The 14,691-nt window shown below is 55.9% G+C and overlaps 1 protein-coding gene across 10 annotated transcripts; it reads right to left on the bottom strand.

Annotated features, from left to right (window-relative positions):
• Window positions 1-29: 29 nt before the first annotated feature.
• On the bottom strand, window positions 30-14,072 carry HMOX2 (heme oxygenase 2). Of its 10 annotated transcripts, none has more exons than XM_059862241.1 (6): window positions 13,322-13,523; window positions 4,486-4,587; window positions 2,702-2,819; window positions 1,939-2,430; window positions 873-993; window positions 30-791 (listed from the first exon to the last, which is right to left on the bottom strand). In XM_059862241.1, exons 1-6 carry the CDS (start codon window positions 13,408-13,410, stop codon window positions 667-669), a joined length of 1,047 nt encoding a protein of 348 aa, XP_059718224.1. In that variant the 5' UTR covers window positions 13,411-13,523; the 3' UTR covers window positions 30-666. The 10 variants fall into 10 exon arrangements, 9 of the variants coding, with proteins under 9 accessions (XP_059718224.1, XP_059718222.1, XP_059718225.1 ...); XM_059862239.1 differs by lacking the exon at window positions 13,322-13,523 and adding an exon at window positions 9,075-9,729; XM_059862242.1 differs by lacking the exon at window positions 13,322-13,523 and adding an exon at window positions 6,053-6,166.
• Between the last annotated feature and the right edge of the window lie 619 nt (window positions 14,073-14,691).

Raw genomic sequence — 14,691 nt, 5'->3', positions numbered from 1 at the left:
ACAATGATGTGCTTTTGACTTCCCCCAGCTACAGCATTGCAACTTTTTATTCCAATCAAGGCTTCAGGAGAAATAACCAACAACCAACCGTCAACCCCAAAGTTGCACAATACAGATCTGTCACCTCCATACCCCACCATGGTCCTGCCCCCATCCCCAGGAAGCTCCCTCCAACTTGGTTCCTCAGCCATTGCACCAAACAGGACACTCCTCTGAGCTAACAGCCCCCTGGCACAGCCTCAGCTTCTCAGGGTAGGAAAGCAAGTGCTCGTTGTTTGAAAGGCTGATGACACATTCTGCAGACGCAACCCAGGGCAGGAAACCCCCTCCAGACACTGCTTCAGGGATGGAGATGAAAAGCCAAGCATGTGAAGCCCTTGCCAGGACAGGACAGGACATCTCTAGCCTTAAAAGCTGCCCTGGCCTGGGCAGGGCAGTGCTGCAGTGGAGTCCTCACGCCCTGGCACTGAGCAGTCCCGTGCACTAGTCAGCTAAGGAGGTGTTACAGTGCTGTGCAAGGAGGTTTGGACAGTCCTAGGGGATTCCTGTTCATTTCCTTACTCCACACTCTGCAGCCAACTCACCACCAGCAAGGGAAGGGTCGGAAAGCAGGCAGGGCACATCTCTGCCCTTGCCCCCAAGCAGAGCCACACTGGACTGTGCCCATCACAGGATGTACCAGGCTGCAGCTCCCGCTGCCACGGCCATGCAGGCTGCCAGCACCAGCTGCACCAGGGGCTGCCTGGCCAGGCCCACAGCAGCGTGGAAGGGGCAGCTGGGGCTTGCTGTGCCTGCAGGACACAGAAAGCACCGTTAGCACTGCCACTCCTGTGCCACACACCCGTGGCAGCCCCCTCACTGCCACCACCTACCCAGTTTGTCTGCATAGTAAGGGCATTTGCGGATGTCTCCCTTTCCATCGTGGACTGGAAAGCCTCCATCTTGGGCTTCTTCTCCCAGCGACCTGCCGATCTTGTCCAGCTCATCAAACACCTGCAAGTGGTCACAGTGAGCACATGAAGCAGGCAGAGCCAGGCAGCTCTCAGCCAGACCCCTGCAATCATCTGGGGAACAGGCAAGCACCACTCCTGCTTCCGTGTCCCCAGCTGCCTGTCGGGGCATCCACTGCAGAGCTGGGGTGACACCTGGCTCACACTGCAGCTCCAGGAAGGCACAGCCCATCCCAAGAGCATGCAGTCAGAGCCAGGAGCAAGGCAGCACCACCCTGCTTCTCACTTCCCAGCCTGCTGTGGGTGGGAGTGTGGGGCAACAGGCTGTCCCCTCCCTGCTGCAGACCCTTGAAGGATCCCAGCTCCTGCAGTGGTCAGGCAGCCCCTCTCACTGCCATGGGATTCCATAAGGATCCTGACAAAGGAGCCAACCGCACCTCACCATGTTTCTGGCCAGTTTAAATCACACTGACCTGCTACAAGCACAAGATTAAAACTTCCATCCAGTAGCTAAATCTGTGTTCATCCCCTGGGGCAAGAGGCAGCTCAGTCAGGTTTGATGAGAGGCAAATGCTATGAGAGGAACGGGAAGCTCCAGACATTTTTGACCATGGGCAACAAGTCAGACCTGAGACAGGAGATACACTGTCACCAGGGTGGTGCAGCACACTCAAACTGTTTGAGCTGTCTTGGCACAAGAGCTCTGCTCCCCTCACAGCTTCACAGCCACAGAGCCTGTGGGAATCTTCAAGTCATATTAATTTTGCCTTAATCAAAGTGTTTGGCTGTGGTGTTGGAGCATGGGAGGAATTCCTGCCTGAAGCTAGTGAAAACTAGTTCAACTAAAACCCCAACCCCTCAAGGAGGGGCTGTGGTGGTCTCAGCCCCAGACCACTGACTGGGTGAGTGGTGTGACTGAATTCACCTGGGCCAGACCTAAAAGCTGCAGCACCTACACATACAGGACATCAAGGGACTTGTTTAGTACCTGCATGTTAAATCTGAAGGCTTTGTTGGCCTCTTCCACGATCCTTTCCTTGGTGTTCTTGTCCAAGTCCAGAGCATTCATTCTTGCTCTGTAAAGCTGCTTGAACTGCTGTGCGTTGGAAATGTTGTCAAACACATAGAATTGGATCCCTTCCTCAGTACTGGGCAACTTCAGGGCCCTCTGGGCTACCTTCTTCAGCACCTGGCCACCTGAGAGGTCCCCCATGTAGCGTGTGTAAGCGTGAGCCACCAGCAGCTCTGGCTCGTGTTGTCCCACATGATGGATTCTGTCCACATACTGCTGAGTTGCCTCTGAACACTGGATCTTTTCTTTCCAGTCTTCCCCATAAAAATAATTGAGGTCTTTGGCCAAAGCTTCTCTCCGGTGAAGCTCCACGGGGAAATACAGAGGAGCAAAGAGGGGGTTGTCCTTGTTGCGATCCATCTCCTCTTCCAAAGCAGAGTAGGTGAAGTAAAGGGCCACAGTGGCCAGCTAGAGACAGAGCACAGCTCATGTGAGAGGCTGCTCACTAGATGGGCACAACTCATCTCATGACTACTCCTGCCTACATGGAACTGGGGCAAACAAGAGCAAACCCCCAGACCCGGCACAGAACCAGCCTGGAGGGTCTGTACCAAGCAGGCATTGCTTGAATGAGCCAAGGCTCTGCTCTGCCTACCACCATGGCACCCCAGGGCTCTGCCTTGGAGTCTGCATCAGTCACTGAGTGCATCAAAGAGACGGGGAGCAGAGCAACACCCACCTTGAAGAGCTCCTTCTTGATGCGGCCCTTGAGGAAGTCCTTGACAAACTGGGTGTTCTCGGCGCGGTCGTGCGATTCCTTCGTCCCCTCCTTCAGCAGCTCCGAAAGGTCCATGGGGCTGCAGGCAAACACAGAGCTCCTTTCACCCCACGGCCTCACACAGGCTGTCCCTGCTGTGTCTGGAGGGCTCCCCCACCATCTACCATCCCAGTTTGGAGAATGTACAAGGTGGGACCCTCAGGCCACCCCGCAGGCTGTGGCACCTGCTGGAGGAAGCAGCAGGGTGGCAGCGGCCTGTGTGCCAACCGCAGCTGCCACTCCAGGAGGGCTGGGGCTTACCAGGGCTCTGGCCCAGGATGCTGAAGTGACTGCCAAGGACCTGCGGATCCCTGCACCGTGACTTTTGCTTCTCATCCATGTGAGCCCAACAACACTACACAAGGAAGCCTTGAGCTTATGGGGAGCATCAGAACAGGCTAAAGGGCATGGGGGCCTTGGCGGTACCTTCTGCTGGAGAACAAAAAAGGCTCAGGTAGGTCCCCCAGCTTTCCCAACTTGGATATCAACTGTTGATGAAGAGATGAGAGCTGAATGGCAAAACAAGGCAAGAACACCCTTTAGAAGTTTATTTCTCCTGCATTACACTGGTTTTTCAAGTTTCCACATTGTGTCTTGTTTTAAAAAAGACCCAAAACATTAAAATCAATGATTTTAGACTACAGGCACTGCACCTACCTGGACACAGAATCACAGAATGAACTGGGTTGGAAAAGACCTTTGAGATCATCAAGTCCAACCTACGACCTAACATCTCCTCATCACCTAAACCACAGCACTGAGTGCCACATCCAGGCTGTTCTTAAACACATCCAGGGACAGTGACCCCACCACCTCCCTGGGCAGGCAATCCCAGTGCCCAATCACTCTTTCAGTGTAGAATTTTTTCCTGATGTCCAACCTAAACTTCTCCTGGTGCAGCTTAAGGCTGTGTCCTCTCATTCTGTCAGTGGCTGCCTGCAAGAAGAGCCCGACCCCTTCTGGCTACAGCCACCCTTCAGGTACAGCATCAGGACACTGGTACAGTATCAACACTCACTCAAATCATGCCAAAGTGCACCTCACAGTTTTTATCACTACTTTGCTACAGCTAGCACACTTGTGTTAGCTCTAAGAAAGGCTTTGAACACTCCAGACCCACTGAGTGTGCCAGCAGAGCCAGCAAACATTAACTTCTCATGAAGCTGAGCCTGTCAAGTCAAAGAAATCAACCAGCCTGTCTAGACCTTCTAGGAAGCACCCTAGTCACCCTTCCTGTTTTCCAAGTCTGAAGCCTTGGCTTTTAGAACATGAGTGTGAATTTGTTTTTTAAAGTAACCTCCTAGAAAATGTCCTTGCCTAGACCTGGGTACTCTGCAAAGGCAAGAGCTCATGAGAGCAGAGTTCACCTCCAGAGTCAGATTTCAAAACAAAAAGCCTGCCCAGCAAGCCATGGAAAACTGGCTCCCCTTGGCCAGGAAGACACAAACACAGCTGCCAAATAGTCAAGAGTGTTTCTGAAAGGTGACTTTCATAGTCAAGTGTTTGTTGTCAGACCTGCCAGATGACTCTTTCCCATCCCTTCCAGCCTTACAGTACAGTTTGACCACAGAGATTTCCCAGCTCATGTATTTGACTGATCACTTATTGGGGTCCCTCACTTCTTTCAGATGAGAAGGATCACTCCTGGAAGATCTCTTGCCTTGCCCAAGGCTGTGTCTGTGCCATTTGTGTAGGACAGAACTCACCTGACAGCATCATCTTCTATTTCCTCATAGTGCAAAACATCTTCCTCTCCCCTCTCTGGGCTCTCCAGGGCTGAGGGCATTGTGGTCACTGCTGGGATCAGTCTGAAAAGCAAAATCAGAGAGGGGCTTTCAGGGGAAGCTGCCTTAGCAAAGAGATGGGTGTGAAATGCTGAACAGTCCAACCAGGAGTTCTCTGAGCAGCCCTACCAGGCAGGACCTCACACCAGGCACTTCGAAGTATGCAGATCTGCCTGTTCAGTTCAGGTGAACCTCAACACTGACACCAGCTCACAAAACATTAAACACAGCAGCCTGCATTCCATTTCCCCCTTCAGGATGGCTCCTGGCTGAAGATGAGACCTCCATCTTGGCAATCTGCACTGGACTTGTGAGCAGGCTGCTTTCCCCTGGTGCTACCAAATATTTCCCCCAATGTCACTCTGAGCAGAGTAACTGGGAAGGGAAGCCCCTCTCCTTCGCTCAGGAGGAAGAACAATCTACACGTTCAAGTACAAAGCTTCCAGAAGTAAGCAGTGGTGAATTAGGCCAGCTGAGCTCTGAAGTCAGGCAGCTCACAGGGGAAACAAGAACATTCCCTGTGACAGAATAGAGGAGGAGGAACTCCCAAAGCAGGGGCAGATTTCACTGCTCTGCCTTTCCTGGGCCACTCTCCAGCAGAGTGAGCTGCAGACAGCTCCTGCTCCCACGCACACCCTCCTCTCCTGCCTGGCAGAATTTACTTCAAATCCCGTAAGTAACTGGGTTGCCCCTGCTCATTACAAGAGGAAATAAAATCTCCTTGGATGTAACAGGATGCACAAGCCTTACCCAGGAGCAGGAACACAACACACCTGGATTACATTGGCTGAGCACAGAAATCCAGGCCCCTCATTTATAAAATGGAGCTGTAATCAGCTTTGTGCAGAGCAACACCACCACCACCTTTCAGGCAGCCTTGGGAGAGGAGCAAAGAGCCAAGCTGATGCTGGCTCTTCAAAAGCACTCCCCAAGGGAACCATCTTGTGCTCCCCACTTCAGTTCAGCCCCCCTTACTGGGCTGCATCCATGGATTCACTGCTAAGCCCACAGCAGGGGATCGGGAGAGCCAGCAAGCACTGGCACAGCAGCTCACATGAGCACACCAGTAAGAAATTAATTGCTCTCCAGTTCCTCACCCCAGAGTTTCTAAGCCCTTTTTCACAGCCACCCTCAGAGCTCTCCACACCCCAACCAGGAGCCAGGGCTGAGCCCCATCCTCAGGTGCAGCCCAAGGCTCCCCCAGCTCAGGCACAGCACCTGGTCTGGGGAACTCATCACCAGTGAAGGTTTCCCCTGTGAGCACAGAATCCTTACCTTTCCTGGGACAGAGCCTTCCCCAGGGGAAGGCTGACCAAGTGCACTGATTTGGGATGCCAGGAGCCCAGGGCTGGGACAGAAGTGATTCAGGTGGCAGCCCTACAATCTCACCAGCCCTCCCCTGACATGGCACCGTGCAGCCTCTCCAGCCCAGGATAAAAATCAGGCCAGAAACCTGCACAGGCGCTGGGCTGTGTGTGTGATCACTCACCAGGCAGCTCAACCCAGGGATCCACCTTCACTCCTCACAGCTTCAGAGTGCAGAAATGCCCACTGTGGGGAAGGGAAACAAAGCACAAAGGCAAATGAGCCAGCTGAGCTCAGCCAGGAACCTGTGGTGGGCACAGGAGGAACAGTGCCACCTGCCAATGTCACCAGCTCTGTGACACCCTGCCTGCCCCGCTCATGGCAGCCCGGGACCTTCTCAGGAGATGCAGATTCCAAAATGAAACTAGAAAAACTAGTTCAAATTTACCTTATATTCCCAGAAAGCCAGAGTCCTGGAGGTTTCAGTGCCTGAAACAGCCACTGCTGAGAGCAGAGCTACAGAACACTGGAGCCACACTCATCCCTTGAGAGAGGCCTGAAGGCTGACATCAAATCCAGCCCAAATGAACACACCAGGTCAGGCCTCAAAATTAACAGTGATTAACAGCAACCATGGCTCAAGGCTCCCCAAAGATGGCCCTGAGATCATCACCTGCTCACTCATCAGAGCCTCCACTGCCACAGCCTGAGCACGCTCCTGTTCACACAGGGCACCCTGTCACAGCTAATGGGAGTGGTGAATGACTGTCCCAGGAGCAGTTTGCTGTTGGGAGCAGGGGTTACCATGCAAAAACTCACTGAAGGCCCTTGGTGCGTTCTCAGACTTGCGTTTCCCCTGGCATGTTTTGCAGGGCTAAGCCTGACAAGTTCTTCTCTGTGGCAGTGGTAACACCAGTCCCTGTAGCCCCAGGTGAGGGCAGAACTCGTGCAGGAAAATATGGAAGCTGAGATTTTTCCTGATACAGTCTCTAGCACAGACACATCCCAACAGGACAAGTCAGCACAAAGCCCATCCTCCCGTGTGCTGGGTCACTGAGAGCTGGGAGGAAAGGCACTCAGAGCCACTGTGTCTCACACCACCACACACTGGTGCTTTTACTCAAAAACTGGCAACTGCAAGCCCCATTTTGTGGTCACAGCCCTGGTTTCTCTGCTCCTCTGAGAGGGGGCACGTCCCACACGCCGAGGAGGAGGCTCAGGCAGTGCCACCTCCTCTGCAGAGGCTGCGATGCCATTTCATTTGCTGCAGGGAACTCTGCTCATCCAGGACCTGGCTGATGTTCAGGGTACCTCCCAGTGCCCAGACAGCCTGCCTGGGAGCAATCCAACAGCTACCACTTGGGATAGCAGGGCTGGAGAGTGGGGAGGAGGTTTGGTACAGGACATAGCATTCCAAACATTTCTTTCCCAATGACAGTGTTCAAACCCCCTGAAAAAACCACATCTCAATGAGTACAGTTTGTCCCCACACACATCTCCTCACCAAGCTGCACACCCCAGATGCACAGCTGTCTTCTCAGGGTAGGAAAACATTTAATCCAAATAATCCCAAGCCTTCTGAAGGAAGAAGACACTGCTGCTGCAGGGAAGGAGCACTGGAAGCCCTAGATTTGTCTGGGCACTCTGGGAGAAGTTTGGTAACTCACAGGCAGTACAGAGTTCATATCTGCTGTTTAATTTGCATGCAACTTCAAGGCATTTACCCGCACACAGAGCTCAGTGTGGTTGGACCTACCATCACTGCAGTGGAAACAAACCTCAGAACCTCAGGCCTAGAGGCTTGAAGAATCATCCCAGGGGTTACCTGGCAATCCCAGCAGGAGATTCTCATCTCCATCTCCTTCTGGTGAAGGATTTGGCACTGGCTGCTGCTGGAAATGGAGCCTCATAGACTAAGTTACCACATTACCTGACCCCAGGTAAGCTGAAGATTTCACCTGAACACAGCCTAAATTTAGGCAGTAATTCAAGTCCCAGACACTTCTAGTGTGCCCACACAAACACTACTTCTGTCTTCTGGAGCTGCAGCCCAGAACCTCAACAAACCGACCAAAGGAAGCTCCTGGTGACCTCAAAGACCTTGTTCAGTTCTGCCCTGTGGGGGTGGCACTTGTGTCAGCCCATCGTTATTTTCTCACCATGGCTATAGGAACACTTAGGGTTGGAGGTGGGCTGAGAAAGAAAACATTGTATCGGGCACACACAGTTACACCAAACAGCCTTTGTCCACCAGAGAGCCAGCCAGTGCCTGCCCTGGCGGTCCTGTCGGCTGCCAGCTGTGCCTGGGACTACCAAGCAGGGCCGGTGACAGGCACTTCAGGCTGCTATGTGCAATGCAGTGCTATGTGTGGGTGCCGAGGCTTGAACAGGACAAAGGCCAATAATGGAAAAGGAGGAACAGCAAGAGGCCTTCGTTCTCCAAGTGCTTCTCTGAGCTCTGCGGGGCCAAGGAAAGCCAAGGGGCCCCATCGCCACCGGCAGCACGCAGCGCAGGGCTCCGATCCCCCAAGTCCCAGGCGTCGCTGATGAGCAGCCGTGCAAACTCACGGCGGGGCTCCGAGGACGCGGTGCTGGCACACGCCGCCGGCCGCGGGGCAGGCGCTCGCTCGCTCGCTCGCGGGGACACACGGCAGGACCAGGGAAGGCTGCGGATGGCCGGCCCTGCGGGCGGGCAGCGCCCGGGAACTGCGGGCCCGAGCGGCCCGGCCCGGCCCGCGCCAGGGCGGTCACGTCGGCCGCGCCAGCCCCGGGCCCCGGCGGGCAGCGGCGCGGAAGCACGGCTCTGAGGCGGTCCGGGAGGGCTTCCTGGCCCACTCGCCGCCGGGAGCGGGCAGAGCCCCACCGGGTGAGCCCCAGGGGAGGGTGCCGGCCCGCGGGCTCGGGCCCGGCCGCGTTGCCATGGGGACGCGCCGCGCACTCACCGCTGCTGCTGCCGCCGCCCTCGGCCCCCGCAACGAGAGACAAAGGCCCGGCCCGGCCGGCCCGGCTTTATGGCCCAGCGGGCGCCGCGCGGCCAATCGGGAGCCGCGCACGGCACGCGCCGGCGATTGGCGAAGGCGGCCGAGGCGCCGCGCGAAGACCCCCCCGGAGGCGGGCGGGGCTCGGGGCGGCGCACGCGCAGATGCCGACGATGGGTGGGAGGAGGGTAGAATCACGTGGCACCACTGACCCCGCCCCATGCTCACCTGGCCGGCCCCGCCCAAGGCCCCGTCCCTGGAGGGCGGCAGGAGAGGAAATGTGCGCATGCGCTAGCGACGCTGCGCCCGGCAACCGGAAAGGGCGGTCGAGATGCAAACATGGCGGCAACGCGGCGGTCCCGGCCGCTTTATTGGCGGCTGCAGCAACGGCACCCAGCGCAGCTGCCGCCCCACAGCCCCTGCAGGGCCGCGGGCACACACCGATAGCCAGCGCACGGGGCCGAGGGCACCAGGCCTTGGGCTTCTTTGGGCTGCGGCTTCAGCCCCTGGGCTGACGGAGGGAGCTCAGCGCCTCTGAACACAGATCAGGAGCTTTTGTTGACCGAGTGTTGCAGCCTCCGTGTGCTTCCGTCTATTAATTGTCCACATGTGGGCACAAAGTCATTTACCTTCCTCTGAAATACAGGAAGCAGATTCCAGCCTTTTCAAAGCACGTCCTTTCTCTCCCAAGAGCTTTCCCTCCGAACACCACCGACTTCCCCTGCCGTGTCCCCGCTCCTGTCCAGACCTCCAGCTCCTCGCACTGGCTCTCCCCTATTTGCACCTCTCTCCTTTAGGATTCTTTCTCATGAAACTAAAGAGCCTTCCCGCTCCTTGAGCAGGGCAATCAATGGGGAGAACGGAGACAGTGAGACCGCGGGGATCAGAGCCTAGGGCTGCCCCGCCCCGTGGACGTGCCGGTGCCGCAGGAGCGCGGAGCTCACGGCAAAGCCCCTCCCGCAGTCGGCACAGCCGTAGGGCCGCTCTCCGGTGTGGGTGCGGCGGTGCTGGCTGAGGTGGGCGCTCTGCCTGAAGCTGTCCCCGCAGTCGGTACAGGCGTAGGGCCGCTCCCCGCTGTGCACCCGCCGGTGCCGCAGCAGGGCCGACCTCCACAGGAAGCTCTTCCCGCACTCCGTGCACTCGAAGGGGCGCTCCCCGGTGTGGAAGCGGCGGTGCTGGATGAGGTGGGAGCTCACCGTGAAGCTCTTCCCGCACTCGGAGCACCCGAAGGGGCGCTCGCCCCTGTGGAACCGGCGGTGCTGGATGAGGGCCGAACTCACGGTGAAGCTCTTCCCGCACTCGGAGCACTTGTACGGCTTCTCGCCCGTGTGCACCCGCTGGTGCTTCATGAGCTCGGAGCTCTGGCTGAAGCTCTTCCCGCACTCGGTGCAGCCGTAGGGCTTCTCCCCGCTGTGGACGCGCCGGTGCCGCGCCAGGGCCGAGCTGACGCTGAAGCTCCTCCCGCAGCTGCCGCACGTGTAGGGCCTCTCCCCGGTGTGCACCCGCCGGTGCTGCACCAGCTGGCAGTTCCCGCAGAACCTCTTCCCGCACTCGGCACACCCGAAGGGCTTCTCTCCGGTGTGGGTCACCTGGTGGCGGAGCAGCTTGGAGCTGACGCTGAAGCTCTTCCCGCACTCGGAGCACTCGTAGGGCCTCTCCCCCGTGTGCGTCCTCTGGTGCCGGATCAGATGGGAGCGCTGCCGGAAACGCTCCCCACACGCGGTGCACGGGAAGGGTTTCTCTCCGGTGTGGATCCTCCGGTGCTGGACGAGGTTGGAACTCACACGGAAGCTCTTCCAGCAGTCCCCACATATCATCAGCCTCCTCACAGAGGAATTTCTCTGCTGGATAACATCTGGCAGCTTCCTGAAACTTTTCCCACACAGCATCACTCGGCTCTGCCTTTTCTCCAGAGGTCTCTGAACCCTTCCTGACCTCAGTGGGACGAGTGGGTCCTGTGCAGGACTCCGGGAATTGTTCTCCTTGGAAAGTCGTGAGAGTGAAACCTCCAGCTCTGCTAGCCCAGGGATGCCTTGGTGGGGATTCTTCTCTTTTTTGCTCACAATCCCATCTTCAGCTGCAATAAAATGAGAATCTAGATAGAAGTCACAGACAGGAACCTTTAAACAGGGGAAATCAAAAGGGATCAAATTCTAAAGATTCACCAGATTGACTCTTACAAAAAGTTCTGATATTTCCCTTCCAACTACACAGTGGATTTCTCAGTATGTTCACAGGAACAAACCCTGGGAACAGCCCTGTGTGCCCTGACAGAACCTGAATCCACTGAAATCATTGGCATGTTAGAGGTAAAAGTTTGGTGCTTGAACAGGAAAGATGGCTGCTCTTCTAGAATATCTGAAAAATTATTAAAAGCTGAATTGAGAGTCATGGAAGTGCCACAAAGAGCTGTCCTACTCAGCAGAACAAATGCAACATCCCTGATCTGCTGCAGAGGCCCTAAGGGATTAAATCAGACACCTCAAACATGGCTTATGCCAGTCTTAGAGGCAGAAGAAAGCAACTTTGTGCTCCTATGGATGCACGGGAGAGCACACAGAACTGGGATGAGAAAGTCTTGTCTTGGAGCAGGAGAGGCACTGCAGAACTAAGAAAGGAGAGTCCAGAATTACAGCCCAGATGATCTAAGCACACATCTGATCTTCCTCTTTCTGGGCAGTGTAAGAAAACACCACAATGTGATTTCACAGTGACTCCTGAGATGCCTTTTACAGTAGCTTGGTATGACACTGACACTTGATATAGTTTTCCTTAAAATTGTTCCATGAGAGCAACAGAAACTGGAACTTTGACAGCCATGTGTCTCTGCAGCTATTCCATCCAGGCGAGATGTGGAGGAAAAGAGAAGAGGGACATCCAAATACAGGATAAGGACATTTCTGGCAGCCCAGCCTGAAGCCCTTGCCCTGTGGGTCAGACTTACTGAGCAGACAGTGGAGCTTGGGAAGTTGCTCTGTTGCTGTTGTCTGTAAAGGGTTTGATCAAAATCTCAATGACAAGACCTCACTGGAAGTGTTTTAAGTGAAAGGAGAATAAGTTCACAATGCTCAGGAATTCACACTGGAAGTATAAGGCTGAACTGGCAAAAAATTAATAAGCAAGCAAGGAAGAGTATGGTTCTTCCTCAGCCCATGCCATTTGGGTTGATCTCAAGCCTCTGATGTGCCCAAGACTGGCAGTGCTAAGATCTGAGTCAAGCTCCAGGTAAGCAGAGTAAGTGCAAACACTGGGGAAAAACCTAAGTATCACCTTAAATGTACCCTTGGATCTCTTTCTCAAGAGAATCCACCTGGAGTTCTTCAGAGATGTCACCCATTCTAGCAGGAGGAAGCTCTGGAGTCCAAAGGCATTCTCAAAGACATTCATCCTTCACCAAAACTGGTAAGGAAACTCAGCTGCTGTGGAATGAATGACCTTCATGAGGTGGGGAGGAGTTTATGATTCTGCTATTCAGACACAAAGGCTGACTATAAACTGTGTCAGAGCCTGATGACACTGACCTGCCAGGTGACAGGGGAATGACAGAGGACATGCACTGCAGGTAAACAAAGAAGTGCAGAGGGACCTGGTATAGAGGCCTCCTCTATGGATGGGCCTAGGATGTTCTTGACATCATTCTGGAATAGCCCCTTGGAGCAGATGGACAAAAACTGCAGCTCCCAGGCAGACAGACAAAACAGCTCATCAAATGTTAATGATTTTCAGGGAAAAACAGAGAATAAAGAGAATGCAATTGTGCCCTTACAGCTCAAACCCCACAACTTGACTCTGTGCAAGGGCAGGGATGGATCCTCCATTTCAGACAAATTCCAATAGAGCTGATGACATGAATAATAAAAGGCACAGAACAGCTTTTACATTGGAAATTAAGGGTGCAGCTGACAGGGTCATCGCAGAGGACTGTGAAACTACAAGTGGCCTGTGGGGTGGGTGGGGTTCCCTCCTGCACCATCTGCTCACTTCACTGACATGAAGTGAGCTATTGGAAGGCAGCTTCAAAGCAAACTAAAGAAGGCAGCAACTCACAAAGCAGTTGAATATGCTGTGGAACTACTGGCTGGAAGCTGTCACGGATGCTAAAACATGCACAACTTCAGACAGTAAGAAAATACAGAGAGAGCTGTGAGATACTGAGACATTGCATATCTGCTTCAGTAGTTTCTGAAGTCACAGAGTGCCAGGGCCTGGGAAAGCCTCCAGGAACACACCGGGACACTGCCTGTGTCTTCTCTGGGACCCAGCACTGGCTGCTGCTAGGGACTGCTAGGGACCACTGGGAGGACAGTGGTCCATCCCGGTATCACCAATCCTATGCATGCTGGTAGGGTCTGGGAATCCTGGAGCAGTTTTTCTCACCGATAGGTTCACAGATGTGCTGGGTTAATGGTCAGACTCCACGACCTAAGCGAGCTTTTCCAAACCTCAGTGACTGTATGACTGTCCCATCCCCTTACCTGCACATGTGCTGCTCTCGGACTTCCCTCGGTAGGCGCGGAGGTGGGAGAACCACAGTTCCTCCTTCTGATCCATTTCCAGAGATCATTTCCAGTTGCTTTCAGGGGACCTGACTCGGGGGGAAGACAAGGGGCGAGTCAGAGGGCCGGGATTTACCCGACCGAGCGGGGGCGGCTCTGCGGGGATGCACCAGAGCCCCGGAACCGCTGCGGACCCGCGGGGCTTGGGGGGGGGGCCGGGAGGGAAAGCGGGGGGCGCCCAGGTGACGGGGGCGACGGGACCTGCCGGGGGTTCCAGCCTCGCCGGGGGTCCCATCCCGGCCCCGCAGCTGTGCCCGATCCAGCCCCGCCGTGTCCCCGTCCCGGCCCCGCAGCTGTGCCCGATCCAGCCCCGCCGTGTCCCCGTCCCGGTCCCGCAGCTGTGCCCGATCCAGCCCCGCCGTGTCCCCGTCCCGGCCCCGCAGCTGTGCCCGATCCAGCCCCGCCGTGTCCCCGTCCCGGCCCCGCAGCTGTGCCCGATCCAGCCCCGCCGTGTCCCCGTCCCGGTCCCGCAGCTGTGCCCGATCCAGCCCCGCCGTGTCCCCGTCCCGGTCCCTCACCCGCGCTCGGCTCCGCTCGGCGGCCGCTGAGGCGCGGTCACGTGACGGCCAGCGGTGGCCAATGGCGGCCCCGCGGGCGCTGAAGGCGGCCCGGGATGGCGGCGGCGGCGTGGCTGAGGAGGTGGCAGGCTCGGCCCCCCTGAGGACTCGGGACCCGTCACCTGCTGCCCGCTCCGTCCAGAGCCTTTCCCCCGTGTGCCGGCCGAGCCGGGGGTTTCCCTTAGCCGGGCTTCAGGCGGGAAGGGAACGCCCGCCCCGGGGAAGAGGGAGCCTCCGCTGCAGAGGCTCAGGGAGCAAGGCGCGATGGCAGCCAGCGCTTTCTGAGGGAAGAACATGTCAGAACTCTGGCGGTCTGTATCTGGGCTCCATGTCCTTCCAGGACAGGGGTGTCCAACCTGGGCACTCTCAGGGGCTGCAGCCACCCGGGTCTCCAAAGTGTTGTGAAGGGAGCAGTGGGATTGTGCTGATCTCGGGCGTGAATCTGAATTCTTAGCAATCACACGTGGTTTGGGTTGGAAGGGACCTTAAAACCCATCCCATTTAACCCCGTGCCATGGGCAGGGACACTTTACTATGCCAGGTGGCTCCAAGCCCTGTCCAACCCAGCCTTGAACGTTTGCAGGGATTTGGAGTCCACATCTTCCCCAGGTAATCACAGGGATGGTTCTGCCAAAGGCTGCATCACCTCTCCCAGACACTTTGTGTTCCATTAGACATCTGACATAAAATCCTCCAGAAGAAATTTTATACTGGAACGATATGGAAAGCAAA

Source organism: Haemorhous mexicanus, chromosome 17, assembly GCF_027477595.1.
Source record: "Haemorhous mexicanus isolate bHaeMex1 chromosome 17, bHaeMex1.pri, whole genome shotgun sequence".
Taxonomy (NCBI): domain Eukaryota; kingdom Metazoa; phylum Chordata; class Aves; order Passeriformes; family Fringillidae; genus Haemorhous; species Haemorhous mexicanus.
This window is presented reverse-complemented; position numbering and strand designations above follow the sequence as displayed.

Bases quoted from the DNA above. Each gene is read 5' to 3' on its own strand.
- HMOX2 (XM_059862235.1), bottom strand. From the start codon at position 13,397: ATGGATCAGAAGGAGGAACTGTGGTTCTCCCACCTCCGCGCCTACCGA. The intron at 10,942-13,321 runs GTAAGGGGATGG...ACTTCTATCTAG, and splicing joins CGAGAGCAGCACATGTGCAG to ATTCTCATTTTATTGCAGCT.